The sequence below is a fragment of the Chiloscyllium punctatum genome, chromosome 6, assembly GCF_047496795.1.
Source record: "Chiloscyllium punctatum isolate Juve2018m chromosome 6, sChiPun1.3, whole genome shotgun sequence".
NCBI classification, from domain to species: domain Eukaryota; kingdom Metazoa; phylum Chordata; class Chondrichthyes; order Orectolobiformes; family Hemiscylliidae; genus Chiloscyllium; species Chiloscyllium punctatum.
Window position 1 is genome coordinate 74,854,551 of NC_092744.1, and position 23,423 is coordinate 74,877,973.

The window sequence follows — 23,423 nt, forward strand, 5'->3', positions numbered from 1 at the left end:
CTTTCCATTTTGCGTGTTGAGGAATTTTACTCACAACTGGTTAAGCCTAAAGTGATCTTTCATTTCCTGGCTTGATCACTTTCATGTTATTTGCGCAAAAACTCTAATTCTTCAAATGATTTTTGGAGAATTATTATGCCTCTGCTGTGTCCTCTTGAGACTCGTTCATGATCTGGCATGATGACAGTACAGACTATGTGGCAGGGTGTTGGGAATCAGCGATTACAGAACAAGCCGTGAGCACAAGTTCATGGTCAACGGTGGCCTCATTTGAGGGGCTCACTATGGGAACATGCTGCTCTTGATACTCATTTAAGCACAGACAGTGTTTTTCACAGCAATTTAGCCACCTTGTGCTGCACTAATGACCTATCATGGTAAATCAGAGAATCCTTATAAGAGATGAAGATGCTGGTTGAACAAAATGTCCTCAAATGCTTGAGCATTTGTCAGTCATCGGTTATTTACCCATGAACACGGCCTGCTCTGCTACAGTGCTCTGAGTAAATATTTGAAGTTAGTCATTAACTGAGTATTTTCAGAGGTTTAGTTGGATTCACCAAGCCAAAACGCCTTCCGATGTAAAGTGTTACAACTGGATTTTTGTGGACAAATTTATTTTTGAAGGTACAACAAAATGAAGTGTTCTAACCTTCAATTCAACTTTGATTGTAAAAGCAGAGATCTGGACCTTCACAGAGATGTACCGTAGCCTGTGCGGTGGGTCAGTGATATCCTCGGGCCTGTGCGGTGGGTCAGTGCAATCCTTAGATCTGTGCGGTGGGTCAGTGATATCCTCTGACCTGTACATGGATCAGTGATATCCTCAGGCCTGTGCGGGGGGTCAGTACATCCTCAGCCCTGTGCAGTGGGTCAGTGATATCCTTAGACCTGTGCGTTGGGTCAGTGCTATCCTTAGACCTGTGTGGTGGGTCAGTGATATCCTTAGACCTGTGTGGTGGGTCAGTGATATCCTTAGACCTGTGCGGTGGGCCAGTGATATCCTTAGACCTGTGCGGTGGATCAGTGATATCCTCGGGCCTGTGCGGTGGGTCAGTATATCCTCAGGCCTATGTAGTGGGTCAGTGATATCCTTAGACGTGTGAGGTGGGTCAGTGATATCTTCTGGACTGTGCAGTGGGTCCATGATATTCTCAGGCCTGTGCAGACAGTCCGTGATATCTTGGGCCTGTGAAATGGGTCAGTGATATCCTTGGGCCTGTGCGATTGGTCAGTGATGTCTTCTGGACTGTGCAGTGTGTCCATGATATCCTCAGGCCTATGCAGTGGGTCAGTGATATCTTGGGCCTGTGCAATGGGTCAGTGATATCTCAGACCTGTGCGGTGAGTCAGAGATATTCTCGGGCCTGTGCGATGGGTCAGAGATATTCTCGGGCCCCTGCGGTGGGTCAGAGATATCCTCGGGCCCCTGCGGTGGGTCAGAGATATCCTCCGGCCCGTGCGGTGGGTCAGAGATATCCTTGGGCCTGTGCGGTGGGTCAGCGATATCTCGGGCCTCTGCGGTGGGTCAGTACATCCTCAGGCCTGTGCAGTGGGTCAGTGATATCCTTGGGCCTGTGTGGTGAGTCAGTGATGTCTTCTGGACTGTGCAGTAGGTCTGTGATATCTTAGGCCTATGCAGTGGGTCAGTGATATCCTCAGGCCTGTACAGGCAGTCAGTGATATCCTCAGGCCTGTGCAGCTGATCCCTGATATCCTCGAGCGTATGCAAACGTCAGTGATATCCTCCAGCCTAATCGGGGGGTGAGTGATAACCTCAGTCCTGTGTGGATTGTCACTACTGATTAAACTGATCTGATGTGAAAGTATGGCAAATTCAATGGAATAATAGGTAATTCTATTGAAACTGTTTCAAAGTATTTGACATATTCGTCAAAAGTGAATTGTTTTACTGAATCGGTCAGACTGGATTTATTGCTGTCGTGTGCGAGAGTGGCTCAGATCTGGAATGCACTGCTTGACAATATTGTTGAAGAGGTATATTTGGAGTGTCAAAAGGAATTGGTTAAGCCTCTAAAGATTTGTAGGACTGTGGAATAGAGATGTAGGAATGGGCCTGGCTGAATTACTGTTGACAGTCAGCCGAGTGATCTTCTCTGTGTGGTAACCATTCTATGACGTTTTGAACATTTAGGACACATCCTGCAACATTCTGCTTCTACATATTTGGACTGTTTTTTTATTTAGGTCTTACTTTACCAACGTTAGCAGAAATGATCTTGGTTACCTTGGCTTTACTCCCGAAATTTTCTTCTCTCTTTCCACTTTGCCATCATCCTTTATAAATATTGTAAAATCCATCATTCCAACCTAGCCCTCTGTCACCTCCCTGAACCACTCTAACAGTAAGGGTCAATTTGTCTCATTGTTTGCTTTTTAAAATACTCTGGGCCATCTCCAACACTTCTTTAAAAATATTATAAATACACATTATGATGTATCACGTAGAATGTGCAGCCCAGATACAGGTAATGACCCAATATTTGTGAAGTAGCATTCCAACAGTTCGTTAAGTAAGATGTTAGATTAGGTTACATTACAACAAGTCCACACCGACCCGCCGAAGCGCAACCCACCCATGCCCCTACATTTACCCCTTACCTAACACTACGGGCAATTTAGCATGGCCAATTCACCTGACCATCTTTGGACAGTGGGAGGAAACCCACACAAACATGGGGAGAATGTGCGAACTCCAAACAGACAGTTGCCTGAGGCGGGAATTGAACCCGGGTCTCAGGCGCTGTGAGGCAGTAGTGCTAACTGCTGTGCCACCAAGCCACCCACTATGTCAGTGCAGGATATTTGGCTTGTTTAACACTTTGTCAAGAAAGAAAACTTTGATGTAAGACCTTGCATAATGTTGGGCAATAATGCAATCTGTAGAATATTCCACTCCATTTGAGGACTTTGGATTCTTTCCCGGAGCCCATCAATGGGGAATACTGCTCCATTGATCAGGAATTTTTATCAATAAAAATCAATAAAAATTGCTGATCAATCAGCAGTTACATATTAGGTACAGTAAAGGAGTGACTCCATGAGGAACTGCCTAAATCAGAACTTGTCAAAGTAATTGAATATCTTACCATTGTGCAATCTCCTTTGTTTTGGGCCTCCCAGACCATGCAAATTAGGTATGTTTATTTAAGAAGGGGAAATTGAAAAGAGACCTTTTGTGTTAAAGTGGTGCAGCAGAAGCAGAAACAAAATCCAAAGGCAAGTCACTGGTGAAGGATCAAAATCTAGGTAAATAGAGTTGGAGGATATAATGCAGTTTATTAAGATAGTAAAACAGATTCACAAAGAAAGGGAGCAAAGATTGAAATAGAGAGCTTGGGTGCAATGTTGACTAGAAAAGGGTTTAACAGAAGACATGATAAACGAAACAGGTAAGAAGCAAACCAAAAAAAGATGAATGATAGACTTGAGTTGAATAGGTGGGAAAGTGAGTTGGAAATCATATGGTGCATTTAAAATAAGATTTTTATAGAGTCATAACAGCATGGAAATAGACTGTTTAGTCCAACTCGTCCATGCCAACCAAGTTTCCCAAATTGAACTAGTCCCATTGCATGTGTTTGACCCATATCCCTCTGAACCTTTCCTATTCATACACCTGTCCAAATGTCTTTTGGATGTTGTAACTGTACCTGCATCTACCACTTCTTCTGGCAGTTCATTCCACATATAAACTACCCTCTGTGAGAAAAAGTTGTCCCTCGGGTCCCTTCTAAATTTTTCTCCTCTCACCTTAGAAATATGCCATCTAGTTTTGAACTCTCAGTCAGTGGGTTATGATATATAAAAAATTCAATGATCAATAAACTGAAATAAAGACTTGAGTTTAGAGATGAAAGTACAAGAACTTTCCATAATCAAGAGAGTTGTCAACAGGAAGATAGTGTAAAGACGCTGTTGGAAGTGGTCTATAAGCCCCCTAATTTAATAGTAGGACAGAGAATAAATTGCTGGATGATGAGGGCATGTAACAACTATAGTACATGGATTATGGATGACTTTAATCTACATGTACAAAGTGATAGATTGACAAAGGAAAACTTCACAGAGTCATTTTGGAACAATTTCCTAGAACCATATGTTGTGGAACCAATCCAGCTATTTTGAATCTGGTGATGAGGCAAATTTAATATATGCCAGAGGACAAGATCCCCTCGGAAACAGAGGCCATAACATGGTGGAACATAGCATGTAGTTTGAGAGGGAGGAGCTTGGGTTGGACGAGAAAACAGAAACTGCCAAAGAAACTCAACAGGTCTGGCAGCACCTGTGGAGATAGGAGAGTTACTGTTTTGAGTTAACATTAACTCTGCTTTCTCTCCACAGATGCTGACAAATCTGTGTTCCTCCAGCAATTTCTGTTTTTAAATCAGATAGTCAGTATCCACAGTTCTTTCTTTTATAGTTGGGTTAGAAACAACTGTGCTGAGCTTAAATGAGGGCAGAGCTGACTGGAGTGGACAGAGATAGGAACTTAGCAGCAAAGATCGTTGAGGATCAACGGCAGATGCTAATATATTCTAGTGAGGAAGCAAGATTCTAGGAAGGGGATAAGCCAAACATTGTAAACTAGAAATGTTAAGGATAGCATCAAATTGAAAGGAAAAACATACAACATAGCAAAGATTAGTGGTAATCAACCGTTTAAAAACCAACAAAAGATGGCCAAAAGAAAAGAAAGGAAATAAATTTTGGGGTAAACTTGAAAGTAATATTGAGAGAGACAGCAAGAGTTTCTTGAAACATATAAAATGAAAGGCAAAAGCCAAACTGAACATAGACCCCTTAGAGAATGAGGCTGGGAAAATAATAAAGGGGAACCAGGAAATGGTCAAGGAGTTGAATAAATACTCAGCATCTGTCTTCACAGTAGTGGACGCTAAGAGCATTCCAAAAATTCTAAATAATCAAGGAGGCGAGGAAATGAATACAATAACTATCACGAGAGAACAGGTGCGAGGGAAGGCCAATGGAAATAATGGACCAAGGGTTGTCATTGAACTCATCCACACTGACCAGATTTCCTAAACTGAACTATACCTAATGAGATGCATCGTAGGATTTTAAAGGAAGTAACTACAGAGACAGTGGATGTACTGGTAGTAATCTTCCAGAAATCCTTAAATTCTAAATATGTTCCAGAAGGTTGGAAAACTGCCGATGTGGCATTTTTATTTAAAGATGGGAGACAAAAAAAAACAAGGTAGTGAGAAGGCAGTTGGCTTAAAGCCTGTGGTTGGCAAAATGTTAGTGTTATAAAGGATGTGATAGTAGACTATTTGAAAAGATATAATGTGATCAAGCAGAGCTAGTTTGGCTTCACGAATGGGAAATAATGGCTGACAAGTTTATTAGAATTCTTTGACAAGGTAACAAACATGATAGCAACAGCTGTAATATGTTTGGCTTTTAGAAGATGTTTTATAAGGTTCCATACATTAGGTTACTTAACAACATAACAGCCCATAGTGTTGGAGTTAGTATAGAACATAGAACATTACAGTGCTGAACAGGCCGTTCGGCTCTCAATGTTGTGTCAACTTGTGGAACCAATCTGAAGCCCATCTATCCTACACTATTCCATTTTCATCCATGTATTTATCCAATTACCATTTAAATGCCCCTAAAGTTGGCGAGCCTACTACAGTTGCAGGCAGTGCATTCCTCACCTCTATTCCTCTCTGAGTAAAGAAACAATCTTTGACATCTGTCTGATATCTATCACCCCTCAATTTAAAGCTATGACCCCTTGTACTAGTGATCACCATCCGAGGAAAAAGGCTCTCACTGTCCACCTTATCTAACCCTCTGATTATGTTAAATGTCTCAAATAAGTCACCTCTCAATCTTCTCTCTAATGTAAATATCCTCTGCCTTTCCTCATAAGACCTTCCCTCCATACCAGGCAACATCCTCGTAAATCTCCTCTGAACCTTTTCCAAAGCTTTCACATCCTTCCTATAATGCGGTGACAAGAACTATACATTGTGACTGCACCCAGAGTTTTGTACAGCTGCAGCATGACCTCGTGGCTCTGAAACATAATTCCTCTACCAATAAAAGCTAACACACCAAAACCCTTCTTAACAACCCTATCAACCTGGGTAGCAAATTTCAAGGATCTGCATACATGGACACAGATCTCTTTACTCATCTACACGACCAAGAATCTTATCATTAGCTCAGCACTCTTCATTTCTATTGCTCCTTCCAATGTGAATCACTTCACACCTTTCCGCATTAAACTCCATTTACCATTCCGCCCAGCTCTGCAGCTTATCTACGTACCTCTGTATCCTGCAACATCTGTTAGCGCTATCCATGACTCCACCAACCTTAGTGTCATTTGCAAATTTACTAGCCCATCCTTCTATGTCCTCGTCTAGGTCATTCATAACAAAACAGAAGTGGATCCAAAAGAGATCCTTGCAGTACACCACGAGTAACTGAACTCCAGGATGAACATTTCCCATCAACCACCACCCTCTGTCTTCTTTCAGCTAGCCAATTTCTGATCCAAACCACTAAATCACTCTCAATCCCGTGCTTCTGTATATTGTTCAATAGCCTACCATGGGGAAACTTATCAAATGCCTTACTGAAATCTATATGCACTACATCAACTGCTTTACCCTCATCCACCTGTTTGGTCACCTTGCCAAAGAACCAATAAGGTTTGTGAAGCATGACCTACCCTTCACAAAACTGTGTTGAGTATCCCTAATCAGCTTATATTCCTCTCTAGATGATTATAAATCCTATCTCTTATAACCTTTTCCAACACTTTACCCACAAGCAAAGTAAGGTTCACTGGTCTATACTTACCAGGGCTGTCTCTACTCCCCTTCTTGAACAAGGGGACAAAATTTGCTATTTTCCAGACTTCTGGCACTATTCCTGTAGACAATGACGACATAATGATCAAAGCCAAAGGCTCAGCAATCTCATCCCTGGCTTCCCAGAGAATCCTAAATTAAAACCCTTCCAGCCCAGGCACTTATCTATTTTCACACTTTGCAGAATTGCTAACGCCTCCTCCTTGTGAACCTCAATCCCATCTAGTCTAGTAGCCAATATTCTCCTTGGCAACATTGTCTTTTTTCAGTGTAAATACAGATGAAAAATATTCATTTAAAGCTTCCCCATCTCTTTGGACTCCATGCACAACTTCCCACTACTATTCTTGATTCGCCCTAATCTTTCTCTCATCGTTCTTTTATTCCTGATATGCCTACAGAAAGCTTTGTGGTTTTCCTTGATCCATCTGCCAGTGACTTATCATGTCCCCTCCTGGCTCTTCATCGCTCTTCTTTAGGTCTTTCCTGGCTAACTTGTAACTCTCAAGCGCCCTAACTGAGCCATCACGTCTCATCCTAACATGAGCCTTCCTCTGCCTCTTGACAAGAAATTCAACTTCTTTAGTAAATCATGGCTCCCTCGCTCGACCACTTCGTCCCAGCCTGACAGGTGCATACTTACCAAGGACACAGCTATTTCTTGAGTAAGCTCCACATTTCAATTGTGCCCATCCCCTGCAGTTTCCTTCCCCATCCAGTTCATCCTAAATCTTGCCTAATCTTGTCATAATTGCCTTTCACCTAGCTATAACTCTTGCCCTGTGGTATATACCTCTCTCTTTCCATCACTAAAGTAAATCTAACCGAATTGTGGTCACTATCACCAAAGTGCTCACCTACCTCCAAATCTAATACCTGGCCTGGTTCATTACCCAGTACAAATCCAAAATGGTCTCACCTCTTGTTGGCCTGTCTACATACTGTGTCAGGAAACCTTCCTGCACACATTGGACAAAAACTGACACATCTAAAGTACTCGAACTATAGTATTTCCAGTCATTATTTGGAAAGTCAAAGACTACCATAACAACTACCCTTTTACTATCACTCCTATCCAGGATTATCTTTGCTGTCCTTTCCTCAACATCTCTGGAACTATTCGGAGACCTCTCCTTCCCTGTTTCTAATCTCAGTCCATACCACCTCAGTAAACAAGACCTCAAACATCCTTTATGCCACCGTAATACTGTCCTTGACTAACAATGCCATACCTCCCGCTCTCCTACCACCTTCCCTGTTCTTACTGGAACATCTAAATCCCAAAACCTGCAACAACCATTCCTGTCCCTGTTCTATCCATGTCTCCAAAATGGCCGCAACATTGAAGTAGATGCACTTCAAACCACCTTCCTGCTTGCCGGTGAACTATTGTGACCTTGAAACCTCATTTCTGAACTCACTACTTTCAATCTCCTGGACACTGGAACTACATTTTAGATTCCCATCCCTGTGCTGAATTAGTTTAACCTCTCCTGAAGAACATTAGCAAATCTCCCCCCCAGGATATTGGTACCCTTCCAGTTCAGATGTAGACCATTCTGTTTATTGAGGTCCCACCTACCTCAGAATGAGCCTCAATTATTCTGCTATCCGAAATACTCCCTCCAGTACCATCCCTGTCACCACGTGTTCAACTCGTCTCTTTCCCTATTCCCCACCTCACTGGCACATGGCATGGGCAACAACCCAGAGATAACAACTCTCTTTGTTCTAGCTCTAAGCTTCCACCCTAGCTCCCTGAATTTCTGCCTGAAATCCTCATCCCTTTTCCTTCCTATGTCATTAGTGCCTATGTGGATCACAACTTGGGGCTGCTCCCCCTAAAGGATCCCGAATACACAATCCATGACATCATGAACCCTGGGAGGCAACTAACCAACCGTGAGTCTCTTGTTTCCATAGGACCTCCTATCTGTTCTTCTAACTATGGAGCCCCAATGACTAACACTCTGCTCCTCTCCCCCCTTCCCTTCTGAACAGCAGGGACAGACTCTGTGCCAGAGACCTGTACCCCATGGCTTACCCCGGTAAGTCATCCTCCCCAACAGTATCCAAAATGGTATACTTGTTATTGAGGGGAATGACCACAGGGGATCCTGCACTGCCTGTCGGTTGCCTTTCCATTCCCTGACAGTAACCCATCTGCCTGTTTCTTGTACCTGAGGTGTGAGTACCTCCCAGTAACTCCTCTCAAGAGCCCCCTCTGCCCTCTGAATAATCCAAAGTACATCCAACTCCAGTTCCAGTTCCCTAAAGCGGTTTTGGAGTTTGGAGCTGGATGTGGGTGCACTTCCCGGAGATGAAGCCAGCAAGGACACAAGTGGTGACTCTTACCTCCCACGTTCTGCAGGAGGAACATTCAACTGCCGTAACCACCACTCCCACTATTCTAAATTCCCAAAGAGACTGTACAAAAATAAAAGAATTAAAAAAAACTAGTTACTTTACCAATCCGGCACACAGAACCTTTCTTTGGTTAGACAAGGAGGATGGGAGGGAGAGACTATGTAGGTAGTGTTTTGAGTAATGCAACTACCCAAATATATTACTTCACGTCCTCAGCAGTCCCGTGTCTGCTCCTGCTCAGCGTGTGCTCCACCTATTCATGAGGAAAGTTTCTAAATCAGGGATTCACCTTCTTCGTGCTGCTGAAACAAAAACGGAGGGCCCCAACGCTCAAGGTAAGGTTTTAAATCAGGGATTCACATTCCCGGCAGCCTCCTGGCCAACGCTCCAACTCTTCCTGCTGCTGAAACAAAAACAAAATTAGCATGAAATATATATATTAGCACGAATCAAAGATTGGTTAACAAAGAAGACATAGCATTGGAATAAGGGTTTTTTTTTCAGGAGGGAAACTTGTGGGATACCATGTTATTCAGTGCTGGGGACACAATAATTCACAACGTAGATTAATGCTGAAAATGTGTTGCTGGAAAAGCGCAGCAGGTCAGGCAGCATCCAAGGAGCAGGAGAATCAACGTTTCGGGCATGAGCCCTTCTTCAGGAATCGAAACGTCGATTCTCCTGCTCCTTGGATGCTGCCTGACCTGCTGCGCTTTTCCAGCAACACATTTTCAGCTCTGATCTCCAGCATCCGCAGTCCTCACTTTCTCAATGTAGATTAATGGCATGGATAAGAAAAGTGAATTACTGGAGCCAAGTTTGTAGATGACACAAAATAGATGAGAAGACAAGTGGTAAGGATGACACACAGAATTTGCTGAGGAATACAGGTGAAGCAAATGGCCAGAAACTTGACAGATGGAACATAAAGTGAGGAAATGTGTGGTCATTCTCTTTGGCAGGAAGAATAGAGGAGCTGAATGTTATTTAAATGGGGAAAGACTGCACAAAGCTGTGGGATAGAGGGATTTGGGAGTCCTTGTGCATCGATCTCAGAAAACTAACAATCCAAGTTCACTATGTAAAGGGAAAGCAAATGGCCTTTATTTCAAAGAGAATGGAGTATAACAATAAAAATAAAGATGTTTTACTAAAACTATACAAGGCTTTAATCAGACTAGAGCTGAAATACTGTGATTGGTTTTGGTCCTTTTTTGGAGCTGGCATTTCCAGAGTTTGCATAATTCAGAGAATAGTGCTTAGGCAAACAAAAGACATGCAAGGAGTGGATGAATTATCAACAACAAAATAACTTTGATTTATAAAGCTTCTTTATCGTGGACTGGCAACCTCAGTGACTGAAACTGCAGAGATGCAGTATTGTTATCAATACCTGGCAAGTTTTTCAGCTCAGTGCTCCTCAATAGATTGAAACAGAAGTAGACAGTTAGTGTTTGCAGTGTGGTAAAACATGCTGCGAGCGGATCTTTAGGCTCCGAAGTGCCACAGAACGGAGACTAAATTAGCAAAAACCACTTGTTATCAACTTCATGAATCCCTGAACCTTTCTTTCATTTCAGCTTTGGAGAATGTAGTCAGAGGGAAATTGAAAAACAAACTTGTAAGGAGATCTCAGCTATCTGTAAGAATAATAGGGTAGTTATTTTAACTTTCCAAACATCGACTGGGACTGCCATAGTGTTAAAGGTTTAGATGGCGAGGAATTTGTTAAGTCCGTACAAGACAATGTTCTGATTCAGTATGTGGATGTAACTACGAGAGAAGGTGCAAAACTTGAACTACTCTTGGGAAATAAGGCAGGGCAGGTGACTGAGGTGTCAGTGGGGGAGCACTTTGGGGCCAGCGACCATAATTCTATTAAGGACAAAAGGGTAACTAGGGAGAGAATAGGGCCCCTCAAAGATCAGCAAGGCATCCTTTGTGTGGAGCCACAGAAAATGGGGGAGATACAAAATGAATATTTTGCATCAGTATTTACTGTGGAAAAGGATATGGAAGATATAGAGTGTAGGGAAATAGATGGTGACATCTTGCAAAATGTCCATATTACAGAGGAGGAAGTGCTGGATGTCTTGGAACGGTTAAAGGTGGATAAATCCCCAGGACCTGATCAAGTGTACCCAAGAACTCTGTGGGAAGCTAGAGAAGTGATTGCTGGGCCTCTTGCTGAGATATTTGTATCATCAATAGTCACAGGTGAGGTGCCAGAAGACAGGAGGTTGGCAAATGTGGTACCACTGTTTAAGAAGGGTGGTAAAGACAAGCCAGGGAACTATAGACTGGTAAGCCTGACCTTGGTGGTGGGCAAGTTGTTGGAGGGAATCCTGAGGGACAGGATGTACATGTATTTGGAAAGGCAAGGACTGATTCGGGATAGTCAACATGGCTTTGTGCGTGGGAAATCATGTCTCACAAACTTGATTGAGCTTTATGAAGAAGTAACAAAGAAGATTGATGAGGGCAGAGCAGTAGATGTGATCTATATGGACTTCAGTAAGGCGTTCAACAAGGTTCCCCATGGGAGACTGGTGAGCAAGGTTAGATCTCATGGAATACAGGGAGAACTAGCCATTTGGATACAGAACTGGCTCAAAGGTAAAAGACAGATGATGGTGGTGGAGGGTTGTTTTTCAGACTGGAGGCCTGTGACCAGTGGAGTTCCACAAGGATCGGTGCTGGGCCCTCTACTTTTTGTTATTTACATGAATGATTTGGATGCGAGCATAAGAGGTACAGTTAGTAAGTTTGCAGATGACACCAAAATTGGAGTTGTAGTGGACAGCGAAGAGGGTTACCTCAGATTACAACAGGATCTGGACCAGATGGGCCAATGGGCTGAGAAGTGGCAGATGGAGTTCAATTCAGATAAATGCGAGGTGCTGCATTTTGGGAAAGCAAATCTTAGCAGGACTTATACATTTAATGGTAAGGTCCTAGGGAGTGTTGCTGAACAAGGAGACCTTGGAGTGCAGGTTCATAGCTCCTTGAAAGTGGAGTCGCAGGTAGATAGGATCGTGAAGAAGGCATTTGGTATGCTTTCCTTTATTGGTCAGAGTATTGAGTACAGGAGTTGGGAGGTCATGTTGTGGCTATACAGGACATTGGTTAGGCCACTGTTGGAATATTGCGTGCAATTCTGGTCTCCTTCCTATCGGAAAGATGTTGTGAAACTTGAAAGGATTCAGAAAAGATTTACAAGGATGTTGCCAGGGTTGGAGGATCTGAGTTACAGGGAGAGGCTGAACAGGCTAGGGCTGTTTTCCCTGGAGCGTCGGAGGCTGAGGGGTGACCTTATAGAAGTTTACAAAATTATGAGGGGCATGGTTAGGATAAACAGGCAAAGTCTTTTCCCTGGGGTCGGGGAGTCCAGAACTAGAGGGCATAGGTTTAGGGTGAGAGGGGAAAGATATAAAAAAGACCTAAGGGGCAACTTTTTCATGCAGAGGGTGGTACGTGTATGGAATGAGCTGCCAGAGGATATGGTGGAGGCTGGTACAATTGCAACATTGAAAAGGCATTTGGATGGGCATATGAATAGGAAGGGTTTGGAGGGATATGGACCGGGTGCTGGCAGGTGGGACTAGATTGGGTTGGGATATCTGGTCGGCATGGACGGTTTGGACCGAAGGGTCTGTTTCCATGCTGTACATCTCTATGACTCTATGACTAATGTCAGTGTTCACACATGGAGTTATGTCTGGTGTGGAGAGGGAATGGTGCAGCTGATCTTGAAAAATGTGCCATCACTTGATGTGACTCTCTCAAACCCCAACTCAGATGCAACAGGATGCAAGCTTTGTTAGTGGAAGGATGTGCACATGAACGCTCATACATAAAACAGATTGCAGGAGGTAAGGCATGGGGATAAAAAACCCACAGTTGCTAATTCAACAGAGGGTAAGGTCACAAGACAGATCTTCAGGGGACTCTATTGAATTGAATTGAATTTATTGTCATGTGTACCGAGGCTCAGTGAAAAGCTTTGTCGTAGCATCGATAGTAAATAATAGATAAACGGTGGCAAAAGCAAAAACTTACGTAAAGGCAAATGTTAAGAGTTTGTGAGTCCGTTCAGTATTCTAACAACAATTGGGTAGAAACTGTTGCGAAACCGGCTGGTGCATGTTCAGGCTTCTGTACCTTCTCCCCGATGGTAGAGATTGTAGAAAAACATTGCCAGGGTGGGATGGATGTTTGAGGATGCTGGTGGCCTTTCCTTGACAGCGGGCCTGGTAGATGGATTCTACAGATGGGAGGATGGCCTTTGTGATTGTCCGGGCTGAGTTCCCCACTTTCTGTAACAGTCTCCAATCTTGAATGGTACAGTTGCCATACCAGGTAGTGATACATCCAGACAGAATGCTCTCGGCACACCATAAAAGTTGGTAGAGTATTTGCCGTCATGCCAAACTTCCTGGGCTGCCTGAGAAGGAAGAGACATTGTTGGGCCTTTGTAACCAGTGCGTCCACATGAATGGCCCAAGAAAGCTTGTTGTGAATGACCACTCCCAGGAGCTTGACACTCTCCACTCGTTCCAACTCTGTGCTGTTAATGTGTTGGGGGGTATGAGTAACATCGCGCCAAAAGTCAATAAAGATTTCCTTAGTTTTGCTGGCATTGAGAGCAAGGTTGTTCTCAGTGCACCAATTTTCCAGGTCTTCCACCTCCCATCTGTAGTCTGTTTTATCGCCACCTGAGATTCAACCGACTATGGTGGTGTCATTTGGAAACTTGTAAATGGCATTAGTCTGGTATTTAGCGATGCGGTTATGGGTATACAGTGAGTACATATGGGGCTGAGTATGCACCCCTGGGGGCTCCAGTGTTGAGTGTAGCAAGGATGAAATATTGTCCCCAATCTTCACTGATTGTGGCCTGTAGGTCAGGAAACTGAAGATCCAGTTGCAGAGAATGGGGCTTAGTCTGAGATCACTAAGTTTAGTAATCAGTCTCGAGAGGATAATAGTGTTGAAGGCTGAACTGTAGTCAGTGAGTAGGTTTCTTACGTAGCTGTTCTTGGTGTCGAAGTATTCTAGGGAAGAGTGAAGGGCAAGTGATATGGCATCTGATATGGATCTGTTGGTCTGATAGGCAAATTGGATTGGGTCAAGAGTAGTGGGAAGGCTGGAGTTGATGAATGCCATGACCAGCCTTTCAAAGCACTTTATGACCATGGGATAGTCATTAAGACATGCTGCATGAGCCTTCTTAGGCACAGGGATGATGTTGGCCCTCTTGAAACAGGCAGGGTCAGTGGCCTGCTGCAGGAGAGGTTGATGATGTCCAAGAAGATCTCTGCCAGTTGATCTACACATGCTCTGAGTGCACGGCCTGGTACTCCATCTCGTCCTATCGCTTTCATTGGATTCCCATGAAGGGAAACTGATCTGACCTCTGATGCAGTGATTGTTGAGTTAGGTTCGTCAGGACTAGTCGGAATGAGTGTTACCTCTCCACGGAAATTCTGCTCAAAGTGAGCATAGAAGGTGTTCAGATGATCTGGGAGGGATATGTCATCATCTGCTATCTTGTACTGTCTCTTTTTAGAACCTGTGATGTCATCCAGTCCTTGCCATAGTCGCTGGGTGTCTGTACGGGTCTCTAGTTTGGATCAGTATTGGTCCTTGGCTATCTTAATGGCTCTGTGAAGGTCATACTTGGATTCCTTATATTTGAGTGGGTCTCCTGATCTGAAGGCCTCACATCTGGTTTTTAGCAGGTTCTGTATGTCCTGATTCATCCAGTGTTTCCTGTTGGGGAACACAGGGATCAACTTCCTCGGTATGCAGTCCTCCACACACTTGCTGATAAAGTCTATGACGGTGGTGGCGGACTCGTCCAAGGTACCTGCGGACTGTTTGAACATGGCCCAATCAGACAATTCCAGACAGCGCCAGAGTTGATCCTTTGCCTCCTCTGACCAGCACTAGACCTGTATCCGCGAGGTGGTCTCCTGCTTGAGCTTTTGCCAGTATGCTGCGAGAAGAAACATGGCATTGTGGTCGGAGTTCCTGAAATGTGGGTGGGGGATGGAGCAGTAGGCATCTTTCACAGTGGTGTAGCAGTGGTCTAAAATATTCAGGCTCCTGGTGAGGCAGGTAATATTCTGGTGGTACTTGGGCAACACCTTCCCTGGATTGGCTTAATTGAAGTTGCCAGTTACATAAACAGAGCCTCGGGATGTTCCGTCTCCAAGGTGTTAGTGGTGGAGTACAACACATCCAGAGCTTCCCTAACTAACCTTTGCTTGTGGTGGTATGTACACAGCAGTTAGTATAACAGCAGTAAATTCCCGTAGTAGATAGAAGGGGGGCATTTGATGGTGAGGAATTCAAGCAACTCTAAAAAAGCCCTTGGGATCCATGCAACTTAGAAAGCTCCTTAATCCGCAGCATAAAAGTGATTGGAAAAGCTTAAATGGATCATCTGACCATGGTATCTGCATGATCAGTAGCGATTGAGTTTAACTAAGTGCAGTATCTTGGCTTCATTTGTTCTTTCTTAATGTCACTTAGTGTATATTGATGTATTGGGAGTTCATGTACATGAAATGTAGAGATCAAAGCAGATTGATATATGAAATGTGAACAAAATACTGTCAGACTGAATCACAGAGTGGGATGTACATCAGTTCTTATGTTGAATCATGACCTCAATAAAGACTCATATAAAGACTTATTGCACAAGTCATATGCAATACCTGAGCATTCATGTCAGATTGTGTAACATAAGCTCGCAATAGACTTGATTGTATATTGTTCCAAGCTGCTGCTATTGGAAGATCAGAGAGTCACCACCTTGTCATTGAGAGCCACTGTTGAAAGGGTATGTCACATCTTTTCAACATTTAGTTCTGAAGATGGCCTCATGTCCATGGAAAGGAGACTGGTTACTCCCTGTGAGGTGCTTGGTGTAGCTAGTGCCCTTCATGGGAACACTCAACTAATACAGTAGGCTGCTGTCATACATACATAAATGCTGCCAACATCTCTGGATATGGAGTTACACAAGGTCAGTCATACTGCAAGACAGACTGATGTTCTCAGAGGAATATCAGCTGTCATCAAACCTTCAAACCATCGGGGAACCTCTTGGAATTTCACAGTCAGAAAATCAATGCACAGGATAACCAAAACAAGCCTGCAAAGGGGGTGAGTCATACATTTTTCCAGTGTTGACATCTTTGTTTGGCAAATGTGTTTTTTGAACTGATTTTGATTTTGGATTTGTTGTGATGTGAGGATAAAACTCATGAGTTTGCAATAATAAACAAAAAATCTGTAACAACAATATGGGGTAATGTAAAAGAAACTATAGAAATGCACAGGTTCAGAAGAGATGGGTACATTTGTTGAAACATTGAAGAGCAAGGACAGAAATCTTTAAGGCATTACCTGATTAGTTATTATCCCATACCGCATGACATATTCCTTTCCCATTGCAGGCGAGAGCTTGAAGAATGAAGAAGATCTGGTGCTTAATATTTCTCATGGCTGCATGTTATATGAAAGGGTCCAGGTCCTCAGGTCAGTGTGAGATATTAATATTTATTGTGTTGCATACATGGCACTTACTCTTAATATAGATAACAAATTATCCTCATGCAAATGGTACATTGTCTTGATACAGTGGGAGCATTCATAGGTGTGGACTACACACTGCCTTTGTGCACACAGTACCCAATCTTGGGACAAATGGCATATTGGCCTCATGCAGGTGAAGAATGACCTTTTGTGAATCTACATTGCTCTTGTACGAGTGGCACCCTGAACTGGGTAGAGATAGTCTTGATGTTGTTCATTCCCTTGGTACCATAATAACCCGCAAAATAAGCTTCCAAACGAGCAAGATCACCAACTTCCACCTTTGTAAGATTGCTTAACTCTGCCACTGCCTCAACTGTTTCTATTATCTCTAGATTTGATCATTTCCATGTTCTCCTGGCTGGCCTTCCATCTTGCACCGTACACAAACTTCAGTTTATCCAAAACTCTGCTTCCTAACTTGCAGAAAGTCTCATTCACTCATTACCCCTGTGTTCACTTTTCTTCAATGACACCACTTCAATTGTAAAATTCTCATTTTTGTTTCCAAGTCTCTACATGGCCTGACCCTTCCCTAACTCTGCAATCTTCTCCAACCCCCTCAACCCTTGGAGAGCTCTGCACTCCTCCAGTTCTGGCCTCTTGTGAGTCACCAGTTTTAATGACTTTACCATTACCAATGATGCCATTAAGTGTCTGGGCCCTATACTCTGGTATAGGTGCAACAATCCACAGTACAAATTCTACTCTGTCCTACAAGCAACGGTTTATTAAAGACAATTCCTCATTTCATTTCTCAGTCTTTTTACGAGAAAAAGATGCCAGTGATGTCTTGAGAATTAGAAAACGGGCTAATTTCATGTTTGAAGAGGTTAAACCTGGAAATTTGGAAAGAGAATGTTTTGAAGAAAAGTGCGTATTTGAAGAGGCAAACGAGATTCACAGTTCGTTGGATAAAACTGTGAGTATTCTGCAGTCTCCTCAGTGTACTGATTCATGATACACCAACAGTGATCATTTTATTAAAAATTTCCTAATATTACACTATTTCAATCATGGGCTTTCATGACACAGAAGACCAAAGGAAAGGTATCAATCTTTCTCCAATCCTAATTTAATATCCGTCCAAATATTAGAGCAGTGTCAAAACATTAGTAAAGTTTAATGCTGTAGTGTTTCCTTCAGAATGGATTTTACAAGTCATCTTTTATTTGGTGAGAACAAAGACTACCATGCACCTCCATCTACAAGTGACATGTAATTTATGGCTAGCTATAGCTAAGAGTAGACTAACAATGGAAGCATGCTGCTTTTGAAAATGAGTAGCAGACCAATCATAGAATTCCTACAGTGCAGAAGAAGGCCATTTAGCCTCTCAAGTTTGCACCAACTTTCCGAATATTATCCCATGCCACCCCCTTTAACCCACATTTACTATGGCTAATCCACCTAGCCTGCTTATCTACAGGGCAATTTTAGCATGTGCAATCCATTTAAAATCTTTGAACAGCGGGAGGAAACCAGAGCACCCGGCAGAAACCCACACAGACATGGGGAGAATGTGCAAACTCTACACAGTTACCCAAGGCTGGAATTGAATTGAAGTCCCTGGCACTGTGAGGCAGTAGTTCTAACCACTGAGCCATTGTGCTGAATCAGAACAGTAATGTCAGAGATTCCATCTCTCACCTGCCTCCTGCACCTAAATCGTATTCCAACAGCTGCCACTGACTTACGTGATCCTTAGGCAGCCATAACCTTGCTGCAGTTGGCCTCAGGACCTCTGGGTAAAGTTAGGGTGATTGAGAGTTAGAAGGTAGCCAGGAAAGACCTAAAGAGAGAGCTAAGACGAGCAAGGAGGGGACGTGAGAAGTTGTTGGTGGAGAGGATCAGGGAAAACCCTAAAGCTTTCTATAGGTATGTAAGGGATAAAAGAATGAGTAGAGTAAGCTTAGGGCAATCAAGGACGGTAGTGGGAAGTTGTGCACGGAGTCAGAGGAGATAGGGGAAACACTAAATGAATATTTTTCGTCAGTATTCACACTGGAAAAAGATAATTTTGTTGAGTCGAATACTGAGAAACAGGCAAATGGACTAGATGGGATTGAGGTTCACAAGGAGAAGGTGTTAGAAATTCTGGAAAGTGTGAAAATAGATAAATCTCCTGAGCTGGATGGGATTTGTCCTTGGATTCGCTAAGAAGTCGGGGAGGATATTGTTGAGCCTTTGACTTTAATCTTTGTCATCGTTGTCTAGAGGAATAGTGCCAGAAGACTGGAGGATAGCAAATGCTGTCCCCTTGTTCAAGAAGGGAAGTAGAGACAACCCTGGTAATTATAGACCAGTGAGCCTTACTTTGGTTGTGGGTTAAGTGTAAGAAAAGGTTATAAGAGCTAGGATTTATAATCATCTAGAGAGGAATAAGTTGATTAGGGATACTCAACACAGTTTTGTGAAGGGTAGGTCATGCCTCACAAACCTTATTGGGTTACAGAGGGACATAGGTAAGCCGAGCTGGGCTGAAAGATGGCAAATGGAGTTTAATGCAGAAAACTGTGAGGTGATTCACTTTGGAAGGAGTAACAGGAATGAAGAGTAATGGGCAAATGGTAAGATTTTTGTTAGTGTAGATGAACAGAGCGATTGCAGTGTCCATGTACATAGATCCTTCAAAGTTGCCACCCAGGTAGATAGGGTTGTTGAGAGGACATACAGTGTGTTAGCTTTTATTAGTAGAGGGATTGAGTTTCAGAATCATGACATCATACTGCAGCTGTACAAAACTCTGATGCGGCCACACTTGGAGTACTGTGTACAGTTCTGGTCACCGCATTATAGGAAGGATGTAGAAGCTTTAGAAAGGGTCAGAGGAGATTTACTAGGATGTCGCCTGGTATGGAGGGAAGGTCTTATGAGGAAAGTTTGAGGGACTTGAGGCTGTTTTCGTTCGAGAGAAAAGGATTTTGTGGTGACTTAATTGAGACATAAGATAATTAGAGGGTTAGATAGGGTGGACAGTGGGACCCTTTTTCCCAAGGATGGCGATGGCTAGCACGAGGGACCATAGCTTCAAATTGAAGGGCGATAGATATTGGACAGATCTCAGAGGTAGTTTCTTTACTTAGAGAGTTGTAGGGGTGTGGAACGCACTGCTTGCAACAGTTGTAGACTCGCCAACTTTATGGGCATTTAAATGGTCATTGGATAGGCACATGCACGAGAATGGAATAATGTAGGTTAGATTGGCTTCAGATTGGTTTCACAGGGAGGGGCAACATTGAGGGCTAAAGGGCCTGTACTGTGCTGTAATGTTCTATGTTGTATGATAGAAGTACTTGTTTCCAATCAAAACTCTCACTGGAATAATTAGTCTGGGGAGAACTCCTGCTATTTGTCACCAAGGACTCATTGTCGTAGTCAAAATGTGAACACTAGCAACAATACAAATTCTATCCAAAACTAAAACAGTAGATATCTGTGTGGTGATTCAGGTGCTGATTTCTTGTCACTGCATTATGCAGAACTGTAAATTCCAGCCACCTACAGATTCTAGGAAGAATACAAGAAACAGAACATAAAATAGGAAACGAAGGGCAAGGATTTGGAGATCGTGCAACTTTAATGAGGACAGAGTGTTTCATTCAGAAATCTCAATTGAAGTTCGCCCATCGTCTGCCAATACACTTTTTCCAACATACAACCTGACAGCAAAATAGAAAGTGCTTGAAATTTTATTTTAGATTTCCAATCTCCATTGTAGTTTGCTTTTATTTCAGATCGATTAGTCCATCATGTATCTTATTTTTAACATTTGAAGTCATGGATTAAACAGATATGTTTAGCTTTTATGAGTTAGCTGCTTATGACAAGAGTCCAGTGTGGTAAAATTTATTTAGCTAATGATATAGATACATTTATCTTGTGTAGACAGGAATCATTATCTATCATTGCTGTAATCACTGAAGGAGATTCGTATAAAAAGAAAATCCCAGTAGGTCTTATTTCAGGCTTTGCCTATTAACAGTTCCTCCAATATTGAAGAGATTCCTGTTCACATTTAAGTTGAAGGTTATTAACAGTTAAAATTCTATGGATCTATTCAGGTCCAGTCAGATTTCTTAAATTAACATGCTGAAGGACAAAAGAACTTTGATCTGACATGGGAAAAGTTTGGCAAAATATATATCTGATTACCCTTTTCATTACCCACAATCCTTTGGCTTCACCAAGGTAGTGTGATTGGACTTTGGGGGAAGAATCATAGCCACATGACAACAAACAAAAAGCCAATTAAAAACTTTTGAAATGGCCATCAAGAATTTGACTTCTCTATCACTTCCAGAAAAGATTTTAAATAATGAATTTGTTTTTGTGTATTCTTGTTGTCCATTTTACCTCTGGAAGTTTAATTTTAAATGCATAAATAAATTTAATTACTATTTAGTCTGACCAATATGATCATCAGCAATGTACATGGGAGTTGGGCAGTTCAGTTGGTTGGATGGCTGGTCTTCAGTGCAGGGTAATCCAAAAGCATGCTTCGATCCTGCACCAGCTGAGGTTACCATGAAGGACTTTCCTTTTCCGTTACCTGATGTTTGGTGACCCTCAGGTTAAACCATTACTGGTCATTTCACTCTAAAGAGAGAGCAGCCCTAATGTCTGGTAAAACTACGGTGACTTTACCTCTCAGGATGAGATTTTACATTTTGTAAACAGTGTGCCATTTACCCTGTAAAAGCATAATTTGGTCTTCGTTGTAAATTGAATTAAAAGCTAATCTTTTGACAAGTAGTTTTAATCACAGTAAAGTGATTACTGCTCGAGTCATAGATGTACCATTCATACCTGGGTTTTGTTGTATATACAAAAGGAGAAAAAAAAATCATAAATTATAACTTTCCATATTTCCTTGACAGTAGTTTAACCCCATTAAAAAGCACAGCTAAAGTTATGCCGAGTGCAGAGGTTATAAGAAATGGATAAATGAAGTTTGTGGTGATTCAGTTATAATATTTAAAATTATTACAGGAATTGCAAAAGAAGTTAATGACCTTGAGAGTTCGAAATCCGAGGGAACATAAATTGTGCAACATGTTGGATTGAAGGATATGGCAGGAAGGTGGTGCAGACATAATGATGAGAAAGGGGGATTTCGGAATATGGTGAAATGGTGCAAGGTGGGATAATGCAACAGAAAGAGGACTGGACTCTTCCACCTAATGGGCTTTCCTTTTAACAATCTAATGCTTCCCCCATTCCTTTCCAAGCAATGTGGAGGCTACTTTATTTCATTTTACAACATCTGAGATTGCAATCTCTTCCTGTTGATGCATCTAACCATTTTTGTACTTCTTTTTGACAGCTAATATTTTGGAACAAGTATGTTGGTAAGTAAGCTGTTCTCTGTCTATCTATAGCCCTGCGAAACAATAAGAAGGAAAGAAATCATTACAAAAAGACTAAGAATGCCCCAAAATTCTTTATAGACGTTCAAGTAATTTTGGAGCACAGTCACTGTTGTAGCATAGGACATGTGACAGCCAATTTAGTTGCAGCAAGGTTCCACTAGCATTAATATGAAAATGACCAGATAATCATTTTGTGATGTTGGCTGAGGGATAGGGCAAGATATTGGATGCATCTGCCACACTCACCAGTGTTCCACAGAATAAGATCTTTCACATCCAACCGAGGGGTTAGACGGGGTTTTAGTTACCTATCTGAACCAACACCCACTCACTACTGCATTACTGTGTCAGCCAGGCAGAGGATACAGATGTTTGAACACATGTACCAACAGGTTCAAGATGAGCTTCTTCCCTGCTGTTATTAGACTGCTAAATGGACCGGTCTAATTTCAAATCTAATGTTGATCTTGCTTTGTGTATCTTCTATACAGCCCTAACCCCGTATGCCTTGCTCTGTCTAAACATCCTGTAATCTTTATGTCTTTGTTGCTATAATTTGCCTGTACTGCTCACAAAACAAGACTTTCCACTGTACTCTGGTACATGTGACAACAGTACATCAAATCGAATCTGTCTTGATCTTTGCGATCAAACTCTGGGGTAGGATTTGAAACTACAATCTTCTGATTTAGTAATCAGTGCACTGCCTGCTGAGCCACTGCTGACATGCAAATAGAATAACATCTGTTCCAGAACAAAGAAAAGGCCATCCCTATCAAGTCAGTCCCCATGACTTTCTCTTTGTGAGTTAGCTAGTCTAATCTCATTCTTCCACTCACCTCCAATTCCTTTCAATATTCCTCTTTTTAATGCTCTTTGAGCTGCACAGCAACAGAACACAAGGTGACTTGCCATACCTCATTGTTCCTGACCGCTCCTTCTCAACAGGGAGCAGGATGTACTAATTCCCTACCAATGAACTATTTCTGTTCTCAGCAATGTCATTATTAGGTTTTTCAACTGTGTTAGTATTGTACAGATTTGTCATTCCACCACATAAGGATGCATCATATGATTAGAATATGAGGAATGAAACTGAGTGAAATGACATTATCAAAAAATGCCACAAAGCATATTGTGAAATTACTTTCTCAGCTGCTTAAATAAAACTGAAAGCCAAATTATTTTAATTAGGCAAAAG

The 23,423-nt window shown here is 42.3% G+C and overlaps 1 protein-coding gene across 1 annotated transcript in view; it reads left to right on the top strand.

Moving 5' to 3' along the window:
- The first annotated feature begins 504 nt into the window (after positions 1-504).
- LOC140479081 (vitamin K-dependent protein C-like) overlaps positions 505-23,423 on the top strand; it is a 51,735-nt gene continuing 28,816 nt past the window's right edge. The window contains exons 1-4 of the mRNA XM_072572937.1: positions 505-627; positions 16,712-16,793; positions 17,612-17,772; positions 22,177-22,201. Of these exons, the coding sequence (XP_072429038.1) occupies positions 16,727-16,793; positions 17,612-17,772; positions 22,177-22,201 (253 nt within the window). The 5' untranslated portion in view covers positions 505-627; positions 16,712-16,726. The remainder of the gene's footprint in view (positions 628-16,711; positions 16,794-17,611; positions 17,773-22,176; positions 22,202-23,423) is intronic.